Below are 23058 nucleotides of genomic sequence, written 5' to 3'. Positions count from 1 at the left end.
TAGATACAGCAGATTCAGGACTTACGGCCAGAGATCACTTCCATTTTGTTGTTTAGTTTACTTTTGCATGGGAAAAAAATGTATTAGAGGGCATCCTGTGCTGGAATTCATCCTCTCACTACCGTGGCTGTCGTTAGAGATTCTGGCAGGATGAAGGGGCCTGGGAGGAGGAGGACGCCACAGCCCCACGAGGAAGACTGGGAGCAGCTGGGCTGAGGGCTCAGTTTAGTCGCGGCCCTGCCAGCGTTAAAACAACTCCTCTTCCTCCCCCTCCCCCTCCCCCTCCTCCCCCTCCTCCTCCTCCTCCTCCTCCCTCCTTTCTTCCTTTTCTTCTTTCTGTTCTTCTTTCTTTCTTTTCTTCTTTTTAATAAAAACAATGCCTTTTTAAAAACTATATTTCCACTTTTTTTAGTTTTCTGATTTTTAACTATCACCTCTTGTTCCTTTTCTCTAATATTTTTCTCGTCCCTCTGGTCTATTATTCTGACTGTTCAGACGCAGTGCAGGAGGCAGAATGGCTGTAGAGTGGGAAAGAGGAGATGGGGACCAAAGAAAGAGATTGAGCTTTCAAGTGACAGGGACCTAATCCAAAATCCTGGCTATGTCATTTACAAGCTGTGTGGCCTTAGAAAAATTGATTTAAGTCTGTTGCCTCATGTGCAAGTGGGAATTAGCTGACCTGTCTTATAGGGTGGCTGTATGACACAAAATGGAGAAAAAACAGTGTGGTTTCCAATATATAGTAAATGCTTTAAAAATGGTGTCAATTATTTTATTAAAATGTCAGGGGAAAAAGACCTATTCCTGTCCATATATTATCTCCTTATTGTATTTTACAGGCCTAGCCGTGCCAGGTTCTTTTGCTTATAAAGTCCTATGTGCCAATATTACAAACCAAACAGATGAGGGATGCCTTGAAAAAACTGAGAACTACAGTTACAATTTTGGAGGAAAATGGGTTCCAAAACCCAGCCAAAAATAACCACCTGATCTTTAAAGCCTCACTTGCTACAGGGAATTTATAAGGAGAAAGATCAGGGAGTAAAATAAACATAGCCATATTTTTTCCCCCAGAAAATCAGTTTAATAGGTATAAGTCCCCTCACCCCAGAGAAGCTGGACAGAATTTCATGACCTGACCTTAACAGACTTTGTTATAGTAGAATTTAGGAATTATGAGGTTTAGGATGTTATGGGTATAATCTGTGATATTGGAATAGTTTTTGCAGTTAGGAAAATAAAATCTGGCGTTCACTTGCATTCTGAAATGAGGCCCCCTCAAAAAAGTCTGAGTTAAACTCACAAAATCAACGAGTGAAAACAAGAGCAGTGGACATGCGTCAGCTTCATGATCAACCAGGAATAAAAGTTCCTGCCTCTCTTCCTGCTCCCTATAATATTTGATATGGGCAGCAGACAGCCCTGGTTTGGGTTTTTGTTTGTTTCTAAATATTAATTGACTGTAGCAAGAATTATAAACTGCAGAATTTTATTCCTTGTGTTGTAGTAATAATTGAAGGAAGAGATGTTCATTTTAAGAGCCCCTGCTATAAAAAAAAAAAAAAAAAAGAAATCTGCTCTCCCAGTACCTCCTTGTCATTTCTTTGAGACCAGCTAGGAAATGACAGAACAGACTTTCTTTTACAAACACAGAAACCATGCTAACATCCCTTTTGGTTTTGTTTTGTTTCACATTTCACGGTTTGGTACATACTACATTTTCTTTGAGTCACTCTTTTGGCTTTTCTCAGCCTATTGTGAACCATTCTGGTGGTTTTGTATTTTTGCCACATCTTAATTTGTTTATAAATCTTTTTTTGATGTGACTTTTCTTAAAATACAAAAATAAATTAAATATTTAAAAAATGAGTGGGAGGACAAAGAAGAAAATTACATTGTTTTTCATATTTTTATTATCTGTATTTTCATACACACAGGACCCACCTAATATGCTTCACTGGTTCTATGAGCAAGAGCCTATTTCCCCTCACTTAAGCCATAATTGCATTTCAAGTCCCAGAAGTTGTTAGCTAAGGAAGAAAGGGTTTTGTATTCAAGTGGGCTGTATTTGGACATAAAAATGGAGTCTTGGCCTTGGAATCAATTTTTTTTTTAGCAATCTACATAAATCTCCCACAACCATTAAAAAAAAAAAAACACCCAGGTTCTTGTACTAAGAAACTATTTGGATTTCATAAGAAATGATTTGGCTTTTTGTCTTTGTAATATCTTTTTCTAGTCTTTGGACTGAGAAATGCTTTTCTTCTACAACACGAAAACAGATATCGACAGTGTATAGCAGCATTCTTATTACAAGCCCAAACGGAAAACATCAAAGTATGTATTTTAATTTTGTAGGTCTTTGATTCTTCAGAGTTTCCATAAGGAAAAATCTCACCTTAAGTCTCTGAAGTAATGGTGAATGGAGTATTTTGGGTTTCCCTCACCCACTTTGGGAAGGGCAGAGCTGGGAGTGGGGGGGAGACATCTAGCCCAGATCAGGATGGAAGCCTCGGTGTTGACAGCTTGCTCACACTTGCAGAGTCGGCACAACCTCCCTCACTTTCTCCTGCTGCAGAGGCTCAAGAGCTGCCTCTGAGTTCTGTACTTTCCATAGGAAGTGGGGGAAGAATTGCTTTGGACTGCATGATTAAATTTTAAGATGCTCCAATCGATTTGTGCAAATAATGTGATACCAGCTTAAGTGAGGGCCTGCTGCAATAACGAGCCAATCAAGTCGGCTCAACCTTTGAAACTATGCCATTGTTTTTACAGCTATGGAGTTGAAAGAGCAGCTGCCTGACTCTGGTTTCTCTGTCTTAGCAGTTTCTATGTTTGTATTTCCCCTGGAAGGCTTTCATCATAGCAACAATATGGCCAGACAATAAATGCAATATTGCATTATTCTTAAGAATTCAATTTCCTGGGTCACTTCCCTCATAGTCTGTTTTTCAAATTATATCGTAGGTTAAGAATTTTTGTTTCCACACAAAATGGAAATTCAAGAAATTCAACTTTTGAACTATATATATTCTCAGTACTCATTTTCCTAATTAGTCATCATTGACTATTATGGTTCCTTGATTACTCATGACTGTTATCCAACTTGCATACCATACTCATTTAACCCATTTGCATTTTCCTATATGATTAGAGGTATTTATGTTAGATGTAAGAAAGAAAATGGGAAACATATGCAAATGTTTTGTTAGTCTTCAGTTTTAAAGAACAAGTCAAAAACTATAGTGGAAAATATTAATCTAAATGTGAGAAATTGTCAGTTTAACATTCTCTTTATATATATTTTTTCTATTTTCAACAGAAAACATGGATGGTACAAATAACAGCAGCAATATCCTGCTTTACCAAGCGTCAGGAAACCAAGAAAATATCTTTATTCACATTGCCTGCAGAATCCTCTGAAATTTAGGGACCTAAAACAAGTGGCATACGTTTTTAGAGATTAGAGCTTAAGGTATTATTTTATTCAAACTTTTGAAACACTTATCAGGTGATGAGCTAGAAGGAAAAGTGCATTTTAAAGGAGTTCCAGAATTTGAGAATTTGAGCTAGGAAAATCCTCAGTATAGAGGAATAATGACTGCAACAAATTTGAACTCTGAGGAATTTCTTGGCAAATATATACTGATATTCAGACTACCTTCTAATATTTTAGTCAGGTTTGTAGGAAGTGCGAGTGAAGAATGGTGCTACTGTAATTTGTAAAGGGTGAATGATCAGATACATGGAGTATCAGAAGGAAAACGTTCACTGCTTGTGTCCAATGTGAACACCAGCATCTTACTTTGTGTGTATCTATAAAATAGTGAAACCAATTTTCCTACATGGCTTGTAAATCAGTCCTACTGCTTTATAGTCCTACCTCAAACACAATGATAATTCTTTTGATACGAAGTTTGATTACTCTTTTAATATTATGCAATAAATAAGGTCTACATTTTAACAGCAGCTTTAAAATTTCTATTTTACAACAGTTTATTTATCTCAGGTATAATTTATAATACTCTAACTTGGAAGCAGAAAACCAAAAAGACTAAATTCCATTGTCTTATTTCAAGATAGAAAACACTAATATCTGTTCTGCTTTCACCAGTTAACACTTTTACATGGGAAATTTTCATAAATCTGAATAGCAAGATATCTTTCTCTTAACTTTGGTTTTTGCAGAATGATGGTGTTTGTCATAAAAATATTTTCTGGTTTTGATTGGTATGTCTGTGTCTACGTGTGTGTTTTAGCACAGTACAGTAACTTAATTTTATTTGGCAGGATTTAAAACTTCATTAGAATTTTTTTTTTCTCTTTTTAGAAACCAACCCTGCTGGCATTCATTAGAATTTTTATCAAGAAAGGCAGTTTGAATTATTATATACACTTAATTGCATTTAAAGAACTAGTGCTTACGGTCAGATTATTATATCAAATGAAGTCCACAAACTTCAGTTTCGGGCATGCTATCTTTTGAAATTTCCAAAGTGGAAGCAGTAAAATTTTTAAGTTTGCCTGCAAGACAACTGAGACCTTAACTAATTTCTTTAAGCTGAAGCATGGGATAGAGAGAGAATGATGTTTCCTGGGGAAGTCACGTGCACAGTAATTCTTTGAGGAAGGTGCATATTTCCCCATGCAAACAAGGCAGTACAGCAAGTGCAGCAGAAAGACTCTTGTGCAAGGGCCCAGCACTCTTAGAATGGAGAGTAATAGTCTCTTTGTAGTAATGGCAGACATTTATTAGAAATAAAGAGAAAATAAAAGGAAAACCTGGAGAGCAGTAACTATTGTGAATAGCTAAGAATAAGTGAGGAGGAAAAAAGGCAAAGGGAAAAACAGACTTCAACTGAGTTCCTACAGATGGTTATCTGGATGGGACTGAAAGCAATTATGTCCAGGAGAAGACAACATAGATTTATGCAAGAGAAGATGTATAAAGAAATTTCTGGCTAAAAAAATATTTTTAAAAAAATTAACAATCACCTTGCAGGGATTTTTAGATATAAATCAACCTAGGAGGTGAGCAATGGACTAGGACTAGGTGATCTCAGAAGATCCCTTTAGTCCCATGAGTCCAGCAACCACATATTTATAGGTAAAAAGGACTAGTTTTCTCCCTTTGAATTTCAATAAAGGGAGAAAAAAATTGACTAAATTAACATAAAGTATGTAAAACAGCTCAAGAATATGTTATACATAAACTGGAATTCTATAATGTGCAAAAAATAACATATCTAATATACAATATATTAAGTGCTTGAGGATATATGCACATTAAACTCTTCAGAGGGAAGCACATTAGAATGAAATGGGAAAAAAATACTTTGGAAACTTCATTCCCTGGGGTAGAAAAGGGGGACAGCAAAAAACAATGGTACATTGGACTTTCAAAAAAGTATCTTTAAATGGTCACCTGGGTATTAAACTTAGACACCTAATAAAAGGAGGGATTAATTATATATTTTTATATTTCTTTTTACTTTTGTAACTTCTTCACAATATTGAATGGAATGAAAACGGAACGTCTACAGCAAAATGGCATTAACAGTTTCTCTTGAGATCAGGAACTTAATTACTAAGTTGAATACCATTAAAACCACCACTGTCAATATCCAAGTGCAAAGTGCTAATATACTGTAAATAAATTAATGCAAAATAGTTAATGTCTTGTTCTCTCTTTTGTTAAATAGGCAAAATAATTTATAGTCACAGAATACATTTACTAGAAAGAAATTTTTTTAATATCATCTTTAACATATTAAAAAAAAAACAAAAGCAACAATTCAGTAAGGATCCTTCCATTGTTCTTTATACAGATTTAAATGCTGTCGCGTAATTTATCAGTTACATTTGTAATTAGTAACCTTCCAATCACTGAGTTTAGAAATTACAGTATTTATTTACTGAGCTAAACTCTCTCACAAAATAAGGCACAACTACATGATCACAAGTAGTAAACACAATACAAATAATGAACCTAAAAACTAAAAGAGAAAATATCCATGCAAAAGTATCTACAGAAGCTATGATTCAGTTCAAGGAAGTACAGAATGTCATATACATAACTGTGTCATGTTACAATAAATTCATTACTTCTACATAGAAAGAATTTAGCGACTTCTGATTCTATTTTATACAATTTACATAAATTTAGTAAGTTTATGCACAATATTCACATCTGCAACAATAACAAATTGATCGTTAAAATTCAGACAAAGGGCAATTAAGACACGATAATGTGTGGCACATTATAATTACAGAACACCATTCATCAAGCTCATGTCTAGTAATACTAAATTGATGGCACATTTAAGTCTTATGGATCGGAACATCCATGGTTTTATAGCCAAAGTGCATTTTTTAAAAAAAACTGCTATAGTCAAATAGGTCATGAATATCAAAACATATGATCATAATTTGCTCTCCACTTAAAAGCTAAACATTTTTATTTAAATGCAAGGCTAAAAAAAAGTGGCTTTAAAGTTCTTAAAACTATATAAAATAATCATAAAGACTTTTTAAGAGAGATGGGAAAATAACAAATTTGGCAGTTACTATTTAACATTACTGTGAGGAAACTATAAACTAGCTAATTCCACATTAAGAGGTAGTTCAACAAAATGTTATTTGTATACTGCATTGAGGTTTTTGTGTTTGTTTCCCTCTTTTTTTTCTTAAAAATGAACAAATCCTATACCAGCAGCTTTGTCTTCTATTAAAAAAAAATTCTATAGGTACGATATATCGTACACTAAACCAGCTTGATTTTAACTCACATTTCTGTGCTGGGGTTTGGAATTTACCAACACATGATGCCAATATGCTTTGCATTAAAGCCAAGAGCTGGGGCTCTCTACATGCCAGCTCTAACTCACCCACAAGATAACAGTACCAGCAAACATCTAAAATGGATAGCCAATAAAGACTCAGAAGAGGACCTTTTAATTAAAAGGAAAAAACACTTTAATTTTGCTTCCAAAATACATTAAATTGGTAAGAGTTAATAGCAAAAATGTTAGGTCTCATTTATATTATCAGTTTACTAGGCTATGGTAGGTAAATTATTTGGGTCTTATGAAATGAAATTAGTTAGATAAAAATGAGAAAATCACTCAATCACATAAGGTTGTATTTGTTGTCAGGGGAGGGAGGGGACAGGAAGGCCTGCAGTGCATCCAACTAGGAGATGAGGTGAACAAATATTCTAATCCAGAATTCTCACGACATTTTATTATCTTAAAAAAAATAAACTGTGGTTCTGTGAATATCTGTGTTTTTCCAGCACAATTATTATTTATATGTAAAAGTAGAGAATTAAGACTATTTTGATTTATAAGTATATAAAAATGCATAAATAGCTCAGTTTATATTATCCAACATTATTTTTAATAAAGAGCCATCGTATTTCTTCACTATATATGCTCAAGGATATATGTTTATCCAAGTCCTGGGACTTAATCAGTTCTCTTAATAGCTATTGACATCAGGGTTTACTTAAATGTTTTTTAAAAATAAGTAAATGAATATCTGGCAATCTCTTTCAGTTTATATATGTTGTAGGTATGGCATAAACATAATTTTATTTCAACATGATATTTGAAAGCAAATGTATATTACACACTATTTGTTATAAATGAAATATTAACTCATTCTTCTCTGCTATTATTAAATGATTACAATGAATGAATGTATAACTTTACATTTCTTCTCTAAAAAGAGTAATAAACCGATACTAATGACTTATCTTTTCAGATATTTTCCAGTTTTCCCAATTAATAAGACTATGTATGCTAAATTACAGTTCAATTCCATTGTTTAGCATACAAAGAGGCTAATCCTTAATTATCCTTAAGGTGCTCAGACATTCTGTTTCAGTTTTTATAATAACTTTGGGATCCCTAAATATGTGTGTTTTTGGTGACACTCTATTCTCCAGCTGTTACTTAAAGGTAATTTTACAGCATTATTTTTGCAAAGTTAAAAGATTTCCCAGTTGATACGGAACTCCAAACTCAGAACCATTTTAAATTTGTCAGTTTTACAACTTTTTAAAATTCTTCCCTATTAGATAATAAGAAAATATAAAGTAAAATATTTAATGTCTTCTTACCATTTTGTATTTTGTTTTTACAGATAAGACTATGGCAATATTAGTTACTAGCTTCACAATGCAAAATTAGAAAACAATTAGAGTGAAACTGAACTATGCTTAGGAAGGTCAAATCAAATAAAAGTAAAATGCAGATCCATTAAAAAGCAAACTCAGATTCCTGAAGGTGCTGGAGAGACAACATAACAGAAGGGTATGACATGAAGACTAATCTCAGAAGATTTCCCAAATACAAGAAACCAAGAATAGGAACATTATACAAGTTCTATTATTTATCCTCCAACTGAGGGTGAGGGTGGGAAGCTTTGTAAGATTCTTAATGGACAATATGTAGGAGTTTAAAAAGGAGACAGAAAAAGACAAAAAGAAAAAGAAAAATTAACCCTATTTTTTAAAATATAACCCCAGTTATAACCATAAGTTAAGCAAATTGATTTTACAGAGCTTTTCATAAAGTCTACCCAAAAGAATTTAATCAATATTGTTAAAACAAAAAAACACTTTTGAATTCATGGTTAATACACATTTTAAGATAAACTGTATTTAGAACACCCAAGTATTAAATTTATAACAATGAAACTGAGCTATGGACCTATATTTAAGAGAAAATGGTAGTCAGAAAGTGTTTATAGTTCTGTGAATGACTTCACAAAGAGAATAATATAATGTGTTATTGTGCAACAAAAACAGCAACAAATGATAACATCATCCATGTACATTTTTGTACATTAAATTTAGGAGAAAGAAGTAAGCTATGGAATTGTATTCTTCATTTGTGAACAATGAAATTATATTTAAAAAAATACATTGCTATTTTCTGTCCAAAGTTTATTTACATTTCATTGGCTAATTCTAAACTTGGCATGAAAGCTGTTCCAGGGGCCAAATGGAAGAAAGTAATGAAAGATGAGCCCAAGTCTCACAAAAATAGAAGAGTTTTACTTGATAACATTCCAAAATATACGAATTCTAATTTGGTCTAGTATTGCAACCAGTGTCCAAATCAAAGAGTAGTCCAAAACCTCTATTAAGTACATTTATTAAAAATCTAATGTTAGTGTAATATTACTCTGAAGTTGTGATAGCCCATTATCCTTGCAAGTCATTAAAACATGCATCACAGACACGAACAGGCTTCTTGGAAGAAGGAGTTAAGGCATTTTTGGCTGAACACTCAGCACAGAAGATATTTCCACACTGTCGGCAGTGATGCTGTAAATGACAAAAATTAAACAATTTCAAGCATAAAAACTATACCAAAAGCATTATGAAACTACATGAATATCACAAACTACACTGAGAAGGCATATTAATTTTTGAGTGATTAGTGTATCACTTAATAATATAATATAATATTTCAATATGTTAATTTAATCCCTTCATTAAATTGAATGTTTCCTATTTATCCAACACTATGTTAAACATTTTACATGTTTAACACTGAATTCTCAAAAGAGCCTTAGGAGGCATTTAAAAAGTGCTAAGAAAGTACTCCTACCTATTAAATAAAAACCTATTCTTATCCGTCAAATGCTTCAGGCATAATGTCTTCAATAGGAATATAAACTTGAGTCATAACATGATGGTATTATTTAAAGTATTTTTTTTAATCTCTCTGCTTTTCCTTCCCTTAAGAGAACCCAACGATGACTGAAGCATATGAGGTGAATATTGGCACAGTGGCTTAGAAAATGATTGTACCAGAGAGTAACTCAGTAAGGCAAAGACTGAATTTAAAACTAAAATCCAAACACTTGTTAACCAGAAACTAGATTATATGAAGTTTAATTATTCTGTGGAGTTTGTAAATTAAAGTTTACCAATAAATGAAAAATTTTTAAAAATCTATCAAATGCAAGACGATTCTGACGGCTATAACATTGTCACTCGGAAGTGAAATCCAGAAATACAGCTGTATGAACAAAATCATTTACCCGTCTCACTGTTACTGAAAAGCCTTTCCCACAGGCCATACAGTTTTGTACTTCATTGTCTTCAGCCCACTTTCTATTCAACGCTTGTGTATGTTTGATCTATTTAAAAAAAAAAGTGTTAATACATTATAATATTCAACATTTTAAAGATTGATGGATTATTTCTAATTAGGTGCCAGAGTGGTATAAAAATTTGACTATATGCCCCAGGGGATAAAATCTTAAAACTCAGAAATACTTTGGTCAACTCCTATTGCCAAAAGTAGCCATATTCAGAAATCTAAATGACAAAATAAAATTAAAGTAAATCAAACCTTATTCCCTTCTAACATTTGGTGATTTCCCATCCATTCTAATCCTAATGATCAATTTTTCCTCAGGACTCTGAGGACACATTCGGATCACGTCTTTAACACATACTGACTCATGCATTCTTCAGTATTCTTGAGTTTTGTAATTCTTTCCCTGTACTGACAAGTCATGAATGACATGGTGCTCTAACTAATCTCTGAGGTTTCTGAAAGTTCTGTATCTTTTATATTTAATTACTCATAAAACCTACAACACTGCTACACAGTAGTTATTTGAACGTATTTATAAAACATGAGATTTTTTTAAAAAGTTGAAAATATGTTTTTCACTAAGAGGTCAATTCTAGACTAAGAAACTGCCTTACCTCACCAGGTGACTTACCTGAAGGGACTGATTTTCTCTGCCTAGCTCCTGTACCGCTGCGGTTGTATTATCCAGCTTTCTTTGTAATTCTAGTACTTTGGTTTGAAGCTTTTCTATTTCACCTTCTCCCTTAAGGCATCTGGAATAGATTGCAAAGAGATACTTAATTTTTTAAAGACCCTTCTAGAATATAGATAATGCTCTACTTTAGTAAATATCTTAAATATACTACATTAATTTCATCTATCTGATTATCTTAAGGGTTAATTTCTAAATGGCTACTGAAATATCTGCAGGGGTTTATGTACTTTTCTCAAGATTCTTCTATTTTTAAAAATATGGAATAAGACAATCTATCACTTAAAATGGAAATAAACTAATTTTACTAGACATCAATCACCTTTCTAGTAGTGCTCTCCTTTCATCTTGATTATTCTGAACGGTTGCTTCTAGTACCGCAATTTCACCCCGTAAGTCATCCGTTTGCTTCTCGAGCTCACTAACTCTCCGTTGACTAGATTGCCACTCCTTCTTCACCGTGCCTAAATTTTCATTTAATGCTGTAACCTGCATGGTAAGTTTGGCCTCATTTTCTTCATGCTTCTTCATTCCTACTTCTTTTTCTTTTATTTCAGAATGCTAAAAAAAAGGAAAAATGCAGGAAGGGAGAACCTATTACAAAAGTAGCACAAAATAAAGTGATTTATTTAACTGAAAATATTGGCAATATAAGTAATATTGCTTCTTCAGGAAAGGAGGCAGGAGGCTGTATGTCATTACACATTAACAAAATTGATTCCATAAACACCTGTGTAATATGACCTGGCTCAAAGGCCATAATGCTGAAATGATAGAGATCAAGCTAAAGTGAATGATTTTACGTTTTTCTTTTTTCCATCAGAGCAGGGAAAACACACATGGTTAGGGCTTGTAAGGTGCTCTAGAGACAAAGCTGGCATTTCCTTATGTCTCCCAATTCCATAAGTATCCTATTTCCACACAACAATAGAAGACCTTCAAATCACTGTTTCTTGCAATTGCAACTCTTCAACTAGAACACTTAGTGGTCAAGTTATCCGGGGATATTTGGACTTAATTCAATAGAGGAAAGCCAGATGCTTCCCATTTGGCACATGCAACTTAGGGAAGGAAAAGTAGACATTGGTCATCATAATTCCAAACTGCAGTTTCCGTTCCCTCTTATCAACACTCACTTTGACCAAACAAATGAGTTTAACATAACTGGCACTCACATCATTTACCTCAATCTATATAGTTGCGTGTTTATCTTGTTCTGGCACTAAAAACTGTTTTTTTTAAATTATATTTCAATTGGATTTTCATTTATATAAGCTAAAATATGACTATATAGGAAAATATTTCCAATCAGATGTCAACTATTTAAACAAAATTAGATGTCCTTTCTTAATCGAAAACTAAAATGTTAGGCAAGCATTTCAATCATAACTTCTAAGTAGAAAAAATCCTCTCACTGGACTGATTTAAAGCTCCATTATAAAACACACTTCCCACTATTGACTTACTGACCAGTTTAGCTTCTTTCTCAATAAATTCTTTCTTCAGCTCATCTTCTTCCTTTTTCACCTGCTCTTTTAGCATCTGCTGGTTTCTCTTCTCCTGTTCAAGTGTTGCCTTCAGGGAATCTACTTTTCCTTGAAGTTCTAATTTCTGCTGAATCAAAAGCTGTTTGGCATCCTTAAGATTTGTTATCTCCTATTGAAAAAGTAGGGCCAAAATTAATCATCCTTAATAATAAATATTTGAAAATGTAGCTGAAGTTTATGCAATTTATCACAACAGATACAATGTAAGTTTTACCCACTTTTCTTATGAGATTCTTAAAGTTCACTATTTCAAACAATTGTTTAAAAAGATGCAAGATTATTCACTTCCTACTCCACAACTATTTAAATTCAGGTGATACCTGGTATGCATATGTTTTGATTATATTATTTGGAAAAAACAAACTCTGCCCCCTACTTTCCCTGTTCTCACTTAGCAAGCATTTATGGGTCATCATTTAGTCATCACACATGGTGTTAAGTTCTGGGAATATAATATAAAGATGAATTATTCACATTCCTTCCTTTAAAAAAGTCACATTCTAGAGGAACAGAAGGATATAATGAGATAATTAATCATAAACCAAATGGCAAGTATGTTGACGAACATAAAAGGTATATTATTAGAGCTCTCAAGAGAGAATCTAACCTTTCTCTAAGAAAATGAGTAACATTTTACAAAGCAAATGATAAACAATTACGTTTCTTCAGCTGGCACCCTATCTATGCTTATAACAGGTAAAATGTTAAAAATAAGAGCTTATTAAATAAAAAATTAAAAAACCCAAGAAATTATTAAAGGAGTTTAGGAAGAAAAATAATTGAACAGAATCTCTTAAAATCTTAATTCTAAACTCTTACATATTTTGAAATTTACTATCTACAAGCATAATTTTCTAAATCGATAGCTCTCTTCATCATTATTTCAGTGAAATCTAAATTCTTAGGGATACATTGCTTTATTCAGTAATCTGAAAACAAAAGTAACAGTTTCAATATGTGTAATACAAGAGCACTCTGGCAACAGTATTTGACAAAAACAAAACAATTTGCCTAATACTATGCAGGACATGAACACTCTGGCAAGAATATTTGTCAAAAACAAAATGATTTTCCTAGCATATATCAGGTATCAATAAATACATATAGATATATTTTAATCTCAAGAACAATAATATAATACAGCAGGCAGGAAAAATAATTATCTTAACATACCTTTATGCTTTCTTGTTTATGGGACTTGAGTTCTTCAATTAGTTTGGTGATTTCTTTTTCTTGTCTACACTTAACTTCCTCTATCTCTGCCAATTTAGATTTTTCATTTACTAGTTCTTTTTCTTTCAGTGACTGTAGAAAAATATTTATTAAAAAATAATTTTAAAGCAAATAGTTAACTGAAAATTAGTGTAATAAAAATGACGGCTACTATTTATAACACTGTCTCTGTCCCTTTTCTACCTAAGTTAATTGAGCAAATTACCCTCTCTCACCTGTTTCCTCATTTATACAGTGTGAACAATTATAATAAGATCATCATATGGATTAAATAGTTATAGTTAATATTACAAAATGAATAGTGCCTGGCCAGACTAAGAATATTATAAAATTTAGCCAAAACTACCATTCTTGGTCTTATAACTCCTATTTTATTAGTATCACTACAGTTATATAAGGTACCCAGCTAGGAGCATGATATATTATTGTATTTAATCTCTATAATAGGTAGATTTTTTTTATCTCTATTTTATAGATGAAGGAACAAAGGCTTAAGAGTAGTAATCTATTAGTGATAAAGCCAAAACTAGAACAAGATCTGTCTGACCTAAGGCCCTTGCAATTAAACAGACCTATAAACCACAGTTCTGTCAGAATTTTCTAAACTTGAACCACAATTCATGAATTTCATTCCAGCTTCAACATCCCCACCCTTACAACATATCCCAAATATTTTTAAATTTGAATGGGGCTCTCTCTCTCTCTCTATAGTAACTTCAGGAATTGAACAATGTAGAATATATCAACTTTAGGAATTGTACACTTCGAATAATACCCTATCAGCTGATAGAAATATACGATTTCATCTATAAAAGAAAAAATAAAATGTCTTAGAATCTGAATACCTCTTTCTTATAGAATTTAAAGTGATCTTTTGAAATGTACTGGCCATACAAACTAATGTTTTCAACTTTTTAACTTAGCATCATTTATATAAAATATAGCTACTTACCCTTAGAGAAAGCTGGTTCTTAATTTTAAGAATTCTTAACAAGCTTAAGAATTATTTCTAGACCTTTTATTATCTTATTCACATATCTGGGATAACATGTTACATAAGAAATAGTCAAGGGGCTATAATATCTGTTCTCAAATAACCAAGGGTCTATGCTATGAAATATAGGTTTGTTCATAAAACTGAAAAAGAATAGTAAGAAAAATGGGTGCAAATGACAAGGAGGCTACTAAGAAGTGCTTCCTAGCTTTACAATTCTAATAATCAAAAAAGTGTCATATCAGAAACTATAGAACCATCTGAAAGAGCTATTGAAAATAAAGGTGATGTTTGCATTGGATAAGAGGTTTGACTAGATAATCTTGAAGGCCATTGCAACTTTAAGATTCTAAACTTAAGTCAGATGAAATACCTTTTCTTTCTGAATATCTTGTAGTGCTTTACATTGCTCCTTCAATTGCTGTTCTTTCTTTGCTGAATCCTGCTCCAAAGTAGCCTTGGCAGTCTTCAGTTCTTGGATCAATTTATTTTGGTTTCCGATTTGATTTCTGTTTGAAATCAAGTCCTCCTGCGCTAGAGAAAGCTTCTCTTCTACAGACTTATAAAAACAATTTCCCCAAATTATTATATGTCATCTTTTTAGCAAATTTCAACAGAAACATAAGTTTAAGATAAGCATTGTAGAAAGCAATATAATAAAAAGATAGCATGTTATGCCCTTCAGTAAGATCATGTAAAAGAGAAAGAATTCTAGAATATTAACTCTCTTGCTTATAGAAAACACTTACAGTATAAAATAATTAGTAAAGCTGAAGCAATTCCAACACCTCTAGAAACAACCTATTTCCTAATACATATTTAAAGTATTACTGAATGTTGATCACATCTTTAATCCTGGCTGGGTGATATGAGGGAATACCAAATTAAGTAGGGACCACATCAAATACACTCAGAGAACATATTAATATATATGATGAGGGAAGAGTCATGAGGAGACGAGAAAGGAAATAATTTTAAAAGAGATATAATTAAATGCTATGTTATGTATACAAATATATTTTGTAGGGTCTATGATGCCCCCCTTGCTACGCTAAAAACTTTAATAAACAGGAAAGGGTTTTGTCTTAGGGAAAAAAAAAACAAACTTTATTTCATAGCTGCTGACCCAATTAAGTGAACTAAAAGAGGAAATCTAGCCAAACATCCGAGGCTCCATCCCGAGACAGCCATCACTTCATCCTCTTATCTTTCCATCCATGTGGCAGAAGCAGTGATTGTCAGTTGACAAAGCCTATAGTACTGACTGTTTTAACTGTTTCAAGGTCCAGATGTTTTGAGAAGCCCAAGTTGGGGAAAGGGCAAGCCTTCTGAACTGCTAGGCTCCATTTTGGGGTTAGATATGGTACCAGATAGGTATGGGAAGGGCAGGAACCTTGCCACGCTCAGCTGCTATTGTTAAGAATCAGCAGGAAATGAGATCCAACTAATGTTCTTCCACCAGATCTAGAAGAAGCTGATTTTTTTATTCTGGAGATACAATTCCTTTGAAAATGAGGCAGAAAACATAATTCAGGAGAGGACCCCTGCTGGCTAAGCTTTTATAAAGTTAAGTATTCAATTAAAAAATAGATTAAAAAATAAATGAAAGCCTTATTTATGAGGATTTATGAGGATCCTTAAGATTTCTAAAAAAGTTAGTTTATTCCTTACCAATAACCCAGTTCAGAAGTCTTTTCAATACAAATTAAATTTCAATTTTCAATGATTGCCAATAGAACACAACTTTATGAGGCTTATTTTTTCAGGAAAAACCTAAATCATCCAGTTCTTTATTACTCAGGCAGCCTACTATTAATTGAACACACTGCTAAGGTAGAATAGGAGGGTATATAAGATGGTCCGTGAAGGATTTGACAACATAGCCTGAGAAACAGAACAGGCATGTAGAATGGAAGCTGGACTGGGTAGCAGAGCATATGCTATGTACCAAATGCACAGAAAAACAATGCGTGAGACTCTCTGCAGAAAGTGGTTTACAGAAGGCTCCACAGTGCATGTGGGAACTGACCTGTGTGTCACAAAGAGTGAGAGGGATTTTACATAAAAAGAAGAAAATTTGACAAAGTCTAGTCCAAACAGTCTATAGCAATTGCACTTAGGTAATAGAAGTCCTGATCTAATGTTTAAGAATACCAAGGCTTGCTAGAACCTGGAAAGTAATAGTACCCCTAACCTCTGACTTGCAAGATTTCTAAAATGCCCATGGTTTAAGTAACAGCCTATAAAATTTTAAACTCACAAAACTCAGTGACCAATTTTTTAAAGTCAAGCTCAAAATTTGGACTGCTCCATCAAGTCTTTTCTGAAAATAACAAGACATACTACTCTACCCTGCATCTAAACATTCATCTATGTCACTCAGTGGTACACTGTCATGCATTTTTAAATATTCCTTTTATCTTTCTTGTTGTAGGACATGTTATTTCATCTGCTCAGCATCTCTTCTCTTAGGGAACCGCTCCATGGTTTCGTTGGGACTATCTTTAACCCACTGACTCCCATTGGAATAGACAAATTCTCTAAGTGGATCAACCACCAACCTTGACCCTTATTACACCAATCACATTATACTATCCCAGCAAAAAAATACTTTCTGCAGTGTTCTGTGGTAGCTATTTTTTTGTCTATTCAGCAAGTTTTCCCATTCTTCTTTCAAAATAAAACCTTTACAATTTGAGTTATTACTTTTTCTTGATGTCTGATGAATGACATAAGGATAAGGGATTTATTTTTAATTCTAATCTTATTACGTAAGAGTTTCCACTTTGCTCATGGTGTAAAATTTACAGTTAAATTCCACCCTTCCTGGACAACAAAGAATAGTACACAGGATAGCCAATTTGAAATATCCAGTCAACAAACTCAAGTATTTCATAAATAATCCAGCAGATGGGGCTAAAGCCATAGATCAGGCCAGCTGTCTTCCATTCTGCTGGCATCCAGGTATACACTGTCAGCCCACAATGTACTCTGACAACCCACAGTAACAGCCTTGACTCAGGTAGGGGTCATGTTACAAAGTTCTGAATCTCTCCTCTTCTCTTATGCACAACAAGATCATAAAATATCACTGAAGCACAATGTTAATCATCGCTTAATCTGGTCTATAAATATCATTTGAACTTCCCTAGCAATTTATTTTTTAAAAAGTTAACTTCCTAAGTAGTTCATACACTTCTCATTTTAGAAGCATCAATATAGAATTTATCAATCTTCTATTGTATCAAAAAAAAAATTCCACTGAAATGATGGTAAAACAATAGAGGGCTCTGAATCAGAAGAACTGAGATCTACCCATGGTTCTGTTATTGTGCTGCATTGGGCCTGCTCTCTTTTGCAAAAGGAAGATTTGGCATAAGGATCTATCCCAGGCTTCTTAACAGTAGTAAAACTCTATAGCAGCCTTGTCCCTTGGCCTTCTCTTTTTGCCCAAATTTACATTTGAGTTATTCTTTCATGTATGAGATTACTAGTATAAAATGTAGCTTTCAGGCATAATAAAAATTGCTGGCCTAATGAAAGAATATTGATTTAAGATATATACAAGTTTTGTTTCTAGGCTATGCTCTGGGTAAATGATAAATACATATGAAAAGAGTGTGATTTCCACAGGACTTTTACAATCAATCATTAAGTTTCACCTCTTCTATCACTTAGATATCCTTCAAATTCATCCACTTTTCTCCATCCTTACTGCTATTACCAGCCCAAAGCACCATTATCTTGCACTTGGACTGTTGCAAAGTCTCTTCTCTAGTCTGTACATTTAGCCTTGTTCCCCTACAATCCATTCCTCATCCTGCAGCCAAGCATTTGCCTAAAAGACAAATCTAAGTAACTCCCTTCACTGCCTTTAGGTTAGATCCAAACTCCTCCACAAACCTCCCCTGCCTTTCAACAGTATTGTAAAGAAAAATAATAATAATTTAACATTACCTAAATGTGATATTTTTTTCTTACTAACAACTCTTGCTAATGTTGATATCGAGAGAGAGAGAGAGAGAGAGAGAGAGAGAGAGAGAGAGAGACACGGAGAGAGGGAGAGATATAGATGTATACCCTTTTGGCACTATGAAAATTATCTTACCTAATTTCCTATTTCTTTGTAGAAACAATTAATCATCAGTGATTCCTTCCCTTCCCTTGCATCCTGGTATGTATTCAGCCCTTTCATTTGTTTCATCTTCTCTCTCTCCCATTAATCTTTTCTATTCCATCCTCTTTAACACGAATCCCAATTCTAACCAATTCACACCTTGATTACTAGAATTTATGGAGAAAGTAAGAGAGAGAGAACCTCTTAGCTAACCTCCCCACCACTAGTCTATTCCAGGTCCAGCTCAAGCTGTCTGTAACCACCACCAGGTTGCTTTCTCAAGTACTATTTTCTTCATCTTACTCCTCTGCTTAGACTCTTCACTTTTCCCCCTCAGTATAAAATCCAATCATTTTAGCTAGGCATCTAAGGTACTTCACAATTTGGACCCAATCTTTTTAACCTTAATTCCAAACATAAACTAGCACTCTATAGCAAGACAATTATGTTAATTGTCTCCTGGCTTTAGTCATTCCCACTGTGGCACCTTTTCTCAAATGTGCCCCTGAGTGAAATGACCTCTTCTCAGGACTCTCTGTGTATTCAAATTCTGTATATCCTTCAGGACCTAGTCAGGTCCTACCTGCTTCTAAAGCCTTCCCTATAATAGCCTACAAGTAAAATATATGCTTTATATATTACATACATAAAACATTTTAATATTCTGTGATTTATAACAGAATTTTGCAATAGTACACTTTAAGTTAAACAAAAAAATCTCAAACATAGGAAAGAAACATAAAACATGTTGTTTCACTGTGACAACAAAAAAAAAAAAAAGAGAGAGAAGACTGGCTGAATCTTTTGTGAGAGTATATAAATGTTACATTTCCCTTAGAAAATTGATACCTTAATGTTGCACTAAAATTGTTTACCCTTTTCTCATATCCTTCATTTTAATAAACATGATACTTTAATATCTAATCAAATGGTTTTGCAAGGAAAAAATTTGTATATGTTGTTATGTAATTAAGGTTAAGTTTATTTTAAGCTATAATCTCCTAATTTTAATCAGGCATTCTAGTAACCTTGAGAAGTTGACAAACATATAAAATTAAAGTCAGTATTGCCTGACGAGCAACAGTAAAATTACTTGCATTTTTCACAAGTGGTTTACATTTACAGCTTCTTATATTTTTCTAACAGCAGGCAATCTTTAAAGTTATTTTCACATAAAGAGAGCAAAATTAGATATTAGATAGTAGATAGTAGATAAGCTAATAGTACAGCAATTAACATATTTCCAAATTATTTTGTTATAGATATGTCATTTTTAAATGCCCACATTTATGTACATCATTACTTTGTTATAAAACTTTTTAAAAATATGTTAATACAAAATAATAATTTAATTGAAAACAAGCATAATATTCCACAAATATTAATATTTCCTTGCCCATTTGGGTTCAAAGGAATTATTTAATGAATGTCTATAAACAACTTACTGAGTTTTTATGGTATTATATAGTTTACTGTACCTTAAGATCTTGTCTTGTGGCTAGAAGTTCAGATTCTTTCCCATAGAAATCAGACTGAAGCTGTTTCAGATTTTCCTGACTTTTTTCACAGGTGTTTTGTAACACTGATATTTTCTCTTTCTCTGCTGCAAGTTCCTGGGCTGCGTGTGCTGACTGCTGCTGTAGTTTATTCTCAAGCTCTGTCTGAAACATACAGTAGTTATTTAAAACAGTATGCATGCCAAAAAACAGTTACAAATATAAAATGAAATTCACACAACTAAGAAAATTCCTGAGAACAAGCTGAACTGCATTTATGCCCCAAAATTCTACTTCAATAAAGAGTAACTTACTTACCTTATACTTATAAAGCCGAAGAGTTACAAAATCCAACAAGCCTCAATTTAAAAACCATAAAATGCAAAAGCAATTAAATAAAGAAAAAAAGCATTTCACTGGGAAGTACTACTTTTCAGGCCTGAGGAGACATTCTGATGGAGGATGCAGTACTAGATGTCTCACATGACATAATTTAAGGCTGAACTAAGGGAAACCTCTACATGAAAAAAATTAAGAAGCCGTTACTGTGTTGAAGTTTATAGTTCCTATTCTTGCAAACTCAAGAATAGCTTAGCAAATTTCTACAAGTCATCTTTATTGATATCAAGACAGGAAAAGAAAATCTCAAAAAAAGTTCTAACCTCTCTAAACTTTAGTCTTAAGAAGATTCAGGGCCGGGCGCAGTGGCTCACGCCTGTAATCCTAGCACTCTGGGAGGCCGAGGCGGGTGGATTGCTCGAGGTCAGGAGTTCAAAACCAGCCTGAGCAAGAGCGAGACCACGTCTCTACTAAAAATAGAAAGAAATTATCTGGCCAACTAAAAAATATATATAGAAAAAAATTAGCCAGGCATGCTGGCGCATGCCTGTAGTCCCAGCTACTTGGGAGGCTGAGGCAGTAGGATCCCTTAAGGGGTTCGAGGTTGCTGTGAGCTAGGCTGATGCCATGGTACTCACTCAGCCCAGGCAACACAGTGAGACTCTGTCTCAAAAAAAAAAAAAAAAAAAAAGAAGATTCAGAATATACGTACAAATTATGACATAATTAAAATATATGCATAGTATGAAAAATAAGTACTTGTTTTTTAAAATAAATAGACTGCTTCAATGAAACTGCTATTGAGGTCATCAGTGAACCTCATGTTTCAAAATCCAATATTCTTATCCTTATCCATATTTTACTTATCTCTCAGCAGTACTTAGTATAGTTGATTATATCCCATTCTAGAAACTGGTCCCTGGTGCCAAAAAGGTTGGGACCACTGCTTCAGGGGGTCATCTAGTAAAGCTGTGCAAAGAACAGTCATTCCTCGATATCCTTGGGAGATTGCCTCCAGGACACCTCCCCTCATACCAAAATCCGTGAATGCTCAAGTCCTTTATATAATATAGAATGGCATGGTATTTGCATATAACCTGTGCACATCCTCCCATATACTTTAAATCATCTCTAGATTACTTACAATATCTAATACAATGTAAATGCTATGTAAATACAGTTGTTATATTATATTTTGAAATTTGTATTATTTTTTATTGTTGTATTGTTACTTTCTATTGTTTTTTCCCCCTGAGTATTTTTATCCCAACTGTGATCTGAAGCTGCAAAAACAGAGGGCCAATTACATAAGCAACAAATATTAATCATAAATCTGGAAGAAATGTTATTGTCACTAATAATTTAATAACAAAAGAAAATATACTGAAAATAGTTGTATTTTTTATTTCACTAAGTTTTGATATTATAGAGATGAAAACCTCAGAAATATTTGGATACAAGACAAGTAAATTTTGAAAAAAGTGAGCTCAAGATATCAAAGTATGCAACAAAATGTGCTCTGTGACAATTACATGCCGACTTTTGGTTATATATACCACAAACAAAAGGATAGACAAATTTGTCTACTCTTGCTTGTATTATTAGAAAACTACTCTTTTGTAAAGTAGCATAGTAATAGTTACAAAAACACTAGTCAACATAAAATGTATATTTGTGGTTGTTTTCATTTATGTTCTTTTAACTCTAGTAGTGTGACATCCAACTCTTAATGGCATGACATATTTATGGTATATACCAGGGATTCTACTGCTGTCTTCTCCATGGACCAATTATTAATAATACGGACATACCAACAGTGGAGGGAAAACTCATTTTGTTCAAATGTTTTGTATTAAGTACAATCCATTTTTACTAAGCTTTGGTCTAGACAAAAATTAAAACATATTTAATAACAAAAAACAGATGCTCAATAATAAATTAGAATAGGTTTAGAAATGGAAATCATTATGATGTAACTTAAAAGAATAAACAATTATAACTATATGAAATCTGACTCTACTGAATATTTTTAATATATTCTACTTTGTGATTTTTATTCTTGATTATTTTTCCTTAATAAGGATGATTTATTATCTGAAAATATGGTTATAATAAATGGAAATCCATACTTAGATATTTAATCATATAATCAAATGTTCTCATATATTAAACTTAGAAAAATTATTAGCTTATACTAACTTTTCTGTGTTGTAACTCATCTGTGTTAATCATATTACTATCTTAACTGCCAGGTTTTTCTTCCCATAAAAAGTAAACAAATATCATATCACTACCTTCTGTGAAACAGCAATTTTAACCTCTCCTTGGAGTGCTTCAATTTGCTTTTTCTTCTGTTCAGTCAATTGCTTGAGCTCATTTATGTTTCCCTGAAGTTGTTGCTCTTCTTTTTCCTTTTGTTTTAAAGTACTCTGGGCCTGTGTGATTTGTTCTTGCATTGAATTCAGTTTCAACTTCAACTGATGAGAAGTCTAAAAAAAAATAAAATCTGGTTAGTATTCATTT

The 23058-nt window shown here is 33.1% G+C and overlaps 2 protein-coding genes across 5 annotated transcripts in view; one reads left to right on the top strand and one right to left on the bottom strand.

The window, feature by feature from the left end:
- PLEKHG7 (pleckstrin homology and RhoGEF domain containing G7) overlaps positions 1-5670 on the top strand; it is a 55007-nt gene extending 49337 nt beyond the window's left edge. For both annotated transcript variants that reach the window (XM_045553255.1, XM_045553254.1), the window contains exons 15-16: positions 2240-2337; positions 3323-5670. In XM_045553255.1, the coding sequence (XP_045409211.1) occupies positions 2240-2337; positions 3323-3430 (206 nt within the window). In that variant the 3' untranslated portion in view covers positions 3431-5670. The remainder of the gene's footprint in view (positions 1-2239; positions 2338-3322) is intronic.
- A 65-nt stretch (positions 5671-5735) lies between these two features.
- EEA1 (early endosome antigen 1) overlaps positions 5736-23058 on the bottom strand; it is a 102767-nt gene continuing 85444 nt past the window's right edge. For all 3 annotated transcript variants that reach the window (XM_045553253.1, XM_045553250.1, XM_045553252.1), the window contains 9 exons: positions 22830-23024; positions 20179-20361; positions 14957-15142; positions 13530-13661; positions 12280-12465; positions 11132-11370; positions 10750-10870; positions 10057-10155; positions 5736-9334 (listed from right to left, as the gene is read on the bottom strand). In XM_045553253.1, the coding sequence (XP_045409209.1) occupies positions 9212-9334; positions 10057-10155; positions 10750-10870; positions 11132-11370; positions 12280-12465; positions 13530-13661; positions 14957-15142; positions 20179-20361; positions 22830-23024 (1464 nt within the window). In that variant the 3' untranslated portion in view covers positions 5736-9211. The remainder of the gene's footprint in view (positions 9335-10056; positions 10156-10749; positions 10871-11131; positions 11371-12279; positions 12466-13529; positions 13662-14956; positions 15143-20178; positions 20362-22829; positions 23025-23058) is intronic.

Source organism: Lemur catta, chromosome 6 (assembly GCF_020740605.2).
Source record: "Lemur catta isolate mLemCat1 chromosome 6, mLemCat1.pri, whole genome shotgun sequence".
NCBI classification, from domain to species: domain Eukaryota; kingdom Metazoa; phylum Chordata; class Mammalia; order Primates; family Lemuridae; genus Lemur; species Lemur catta.
This window is presented reverse-complemented; position numbering and strand designations above follow the sequence as displayed.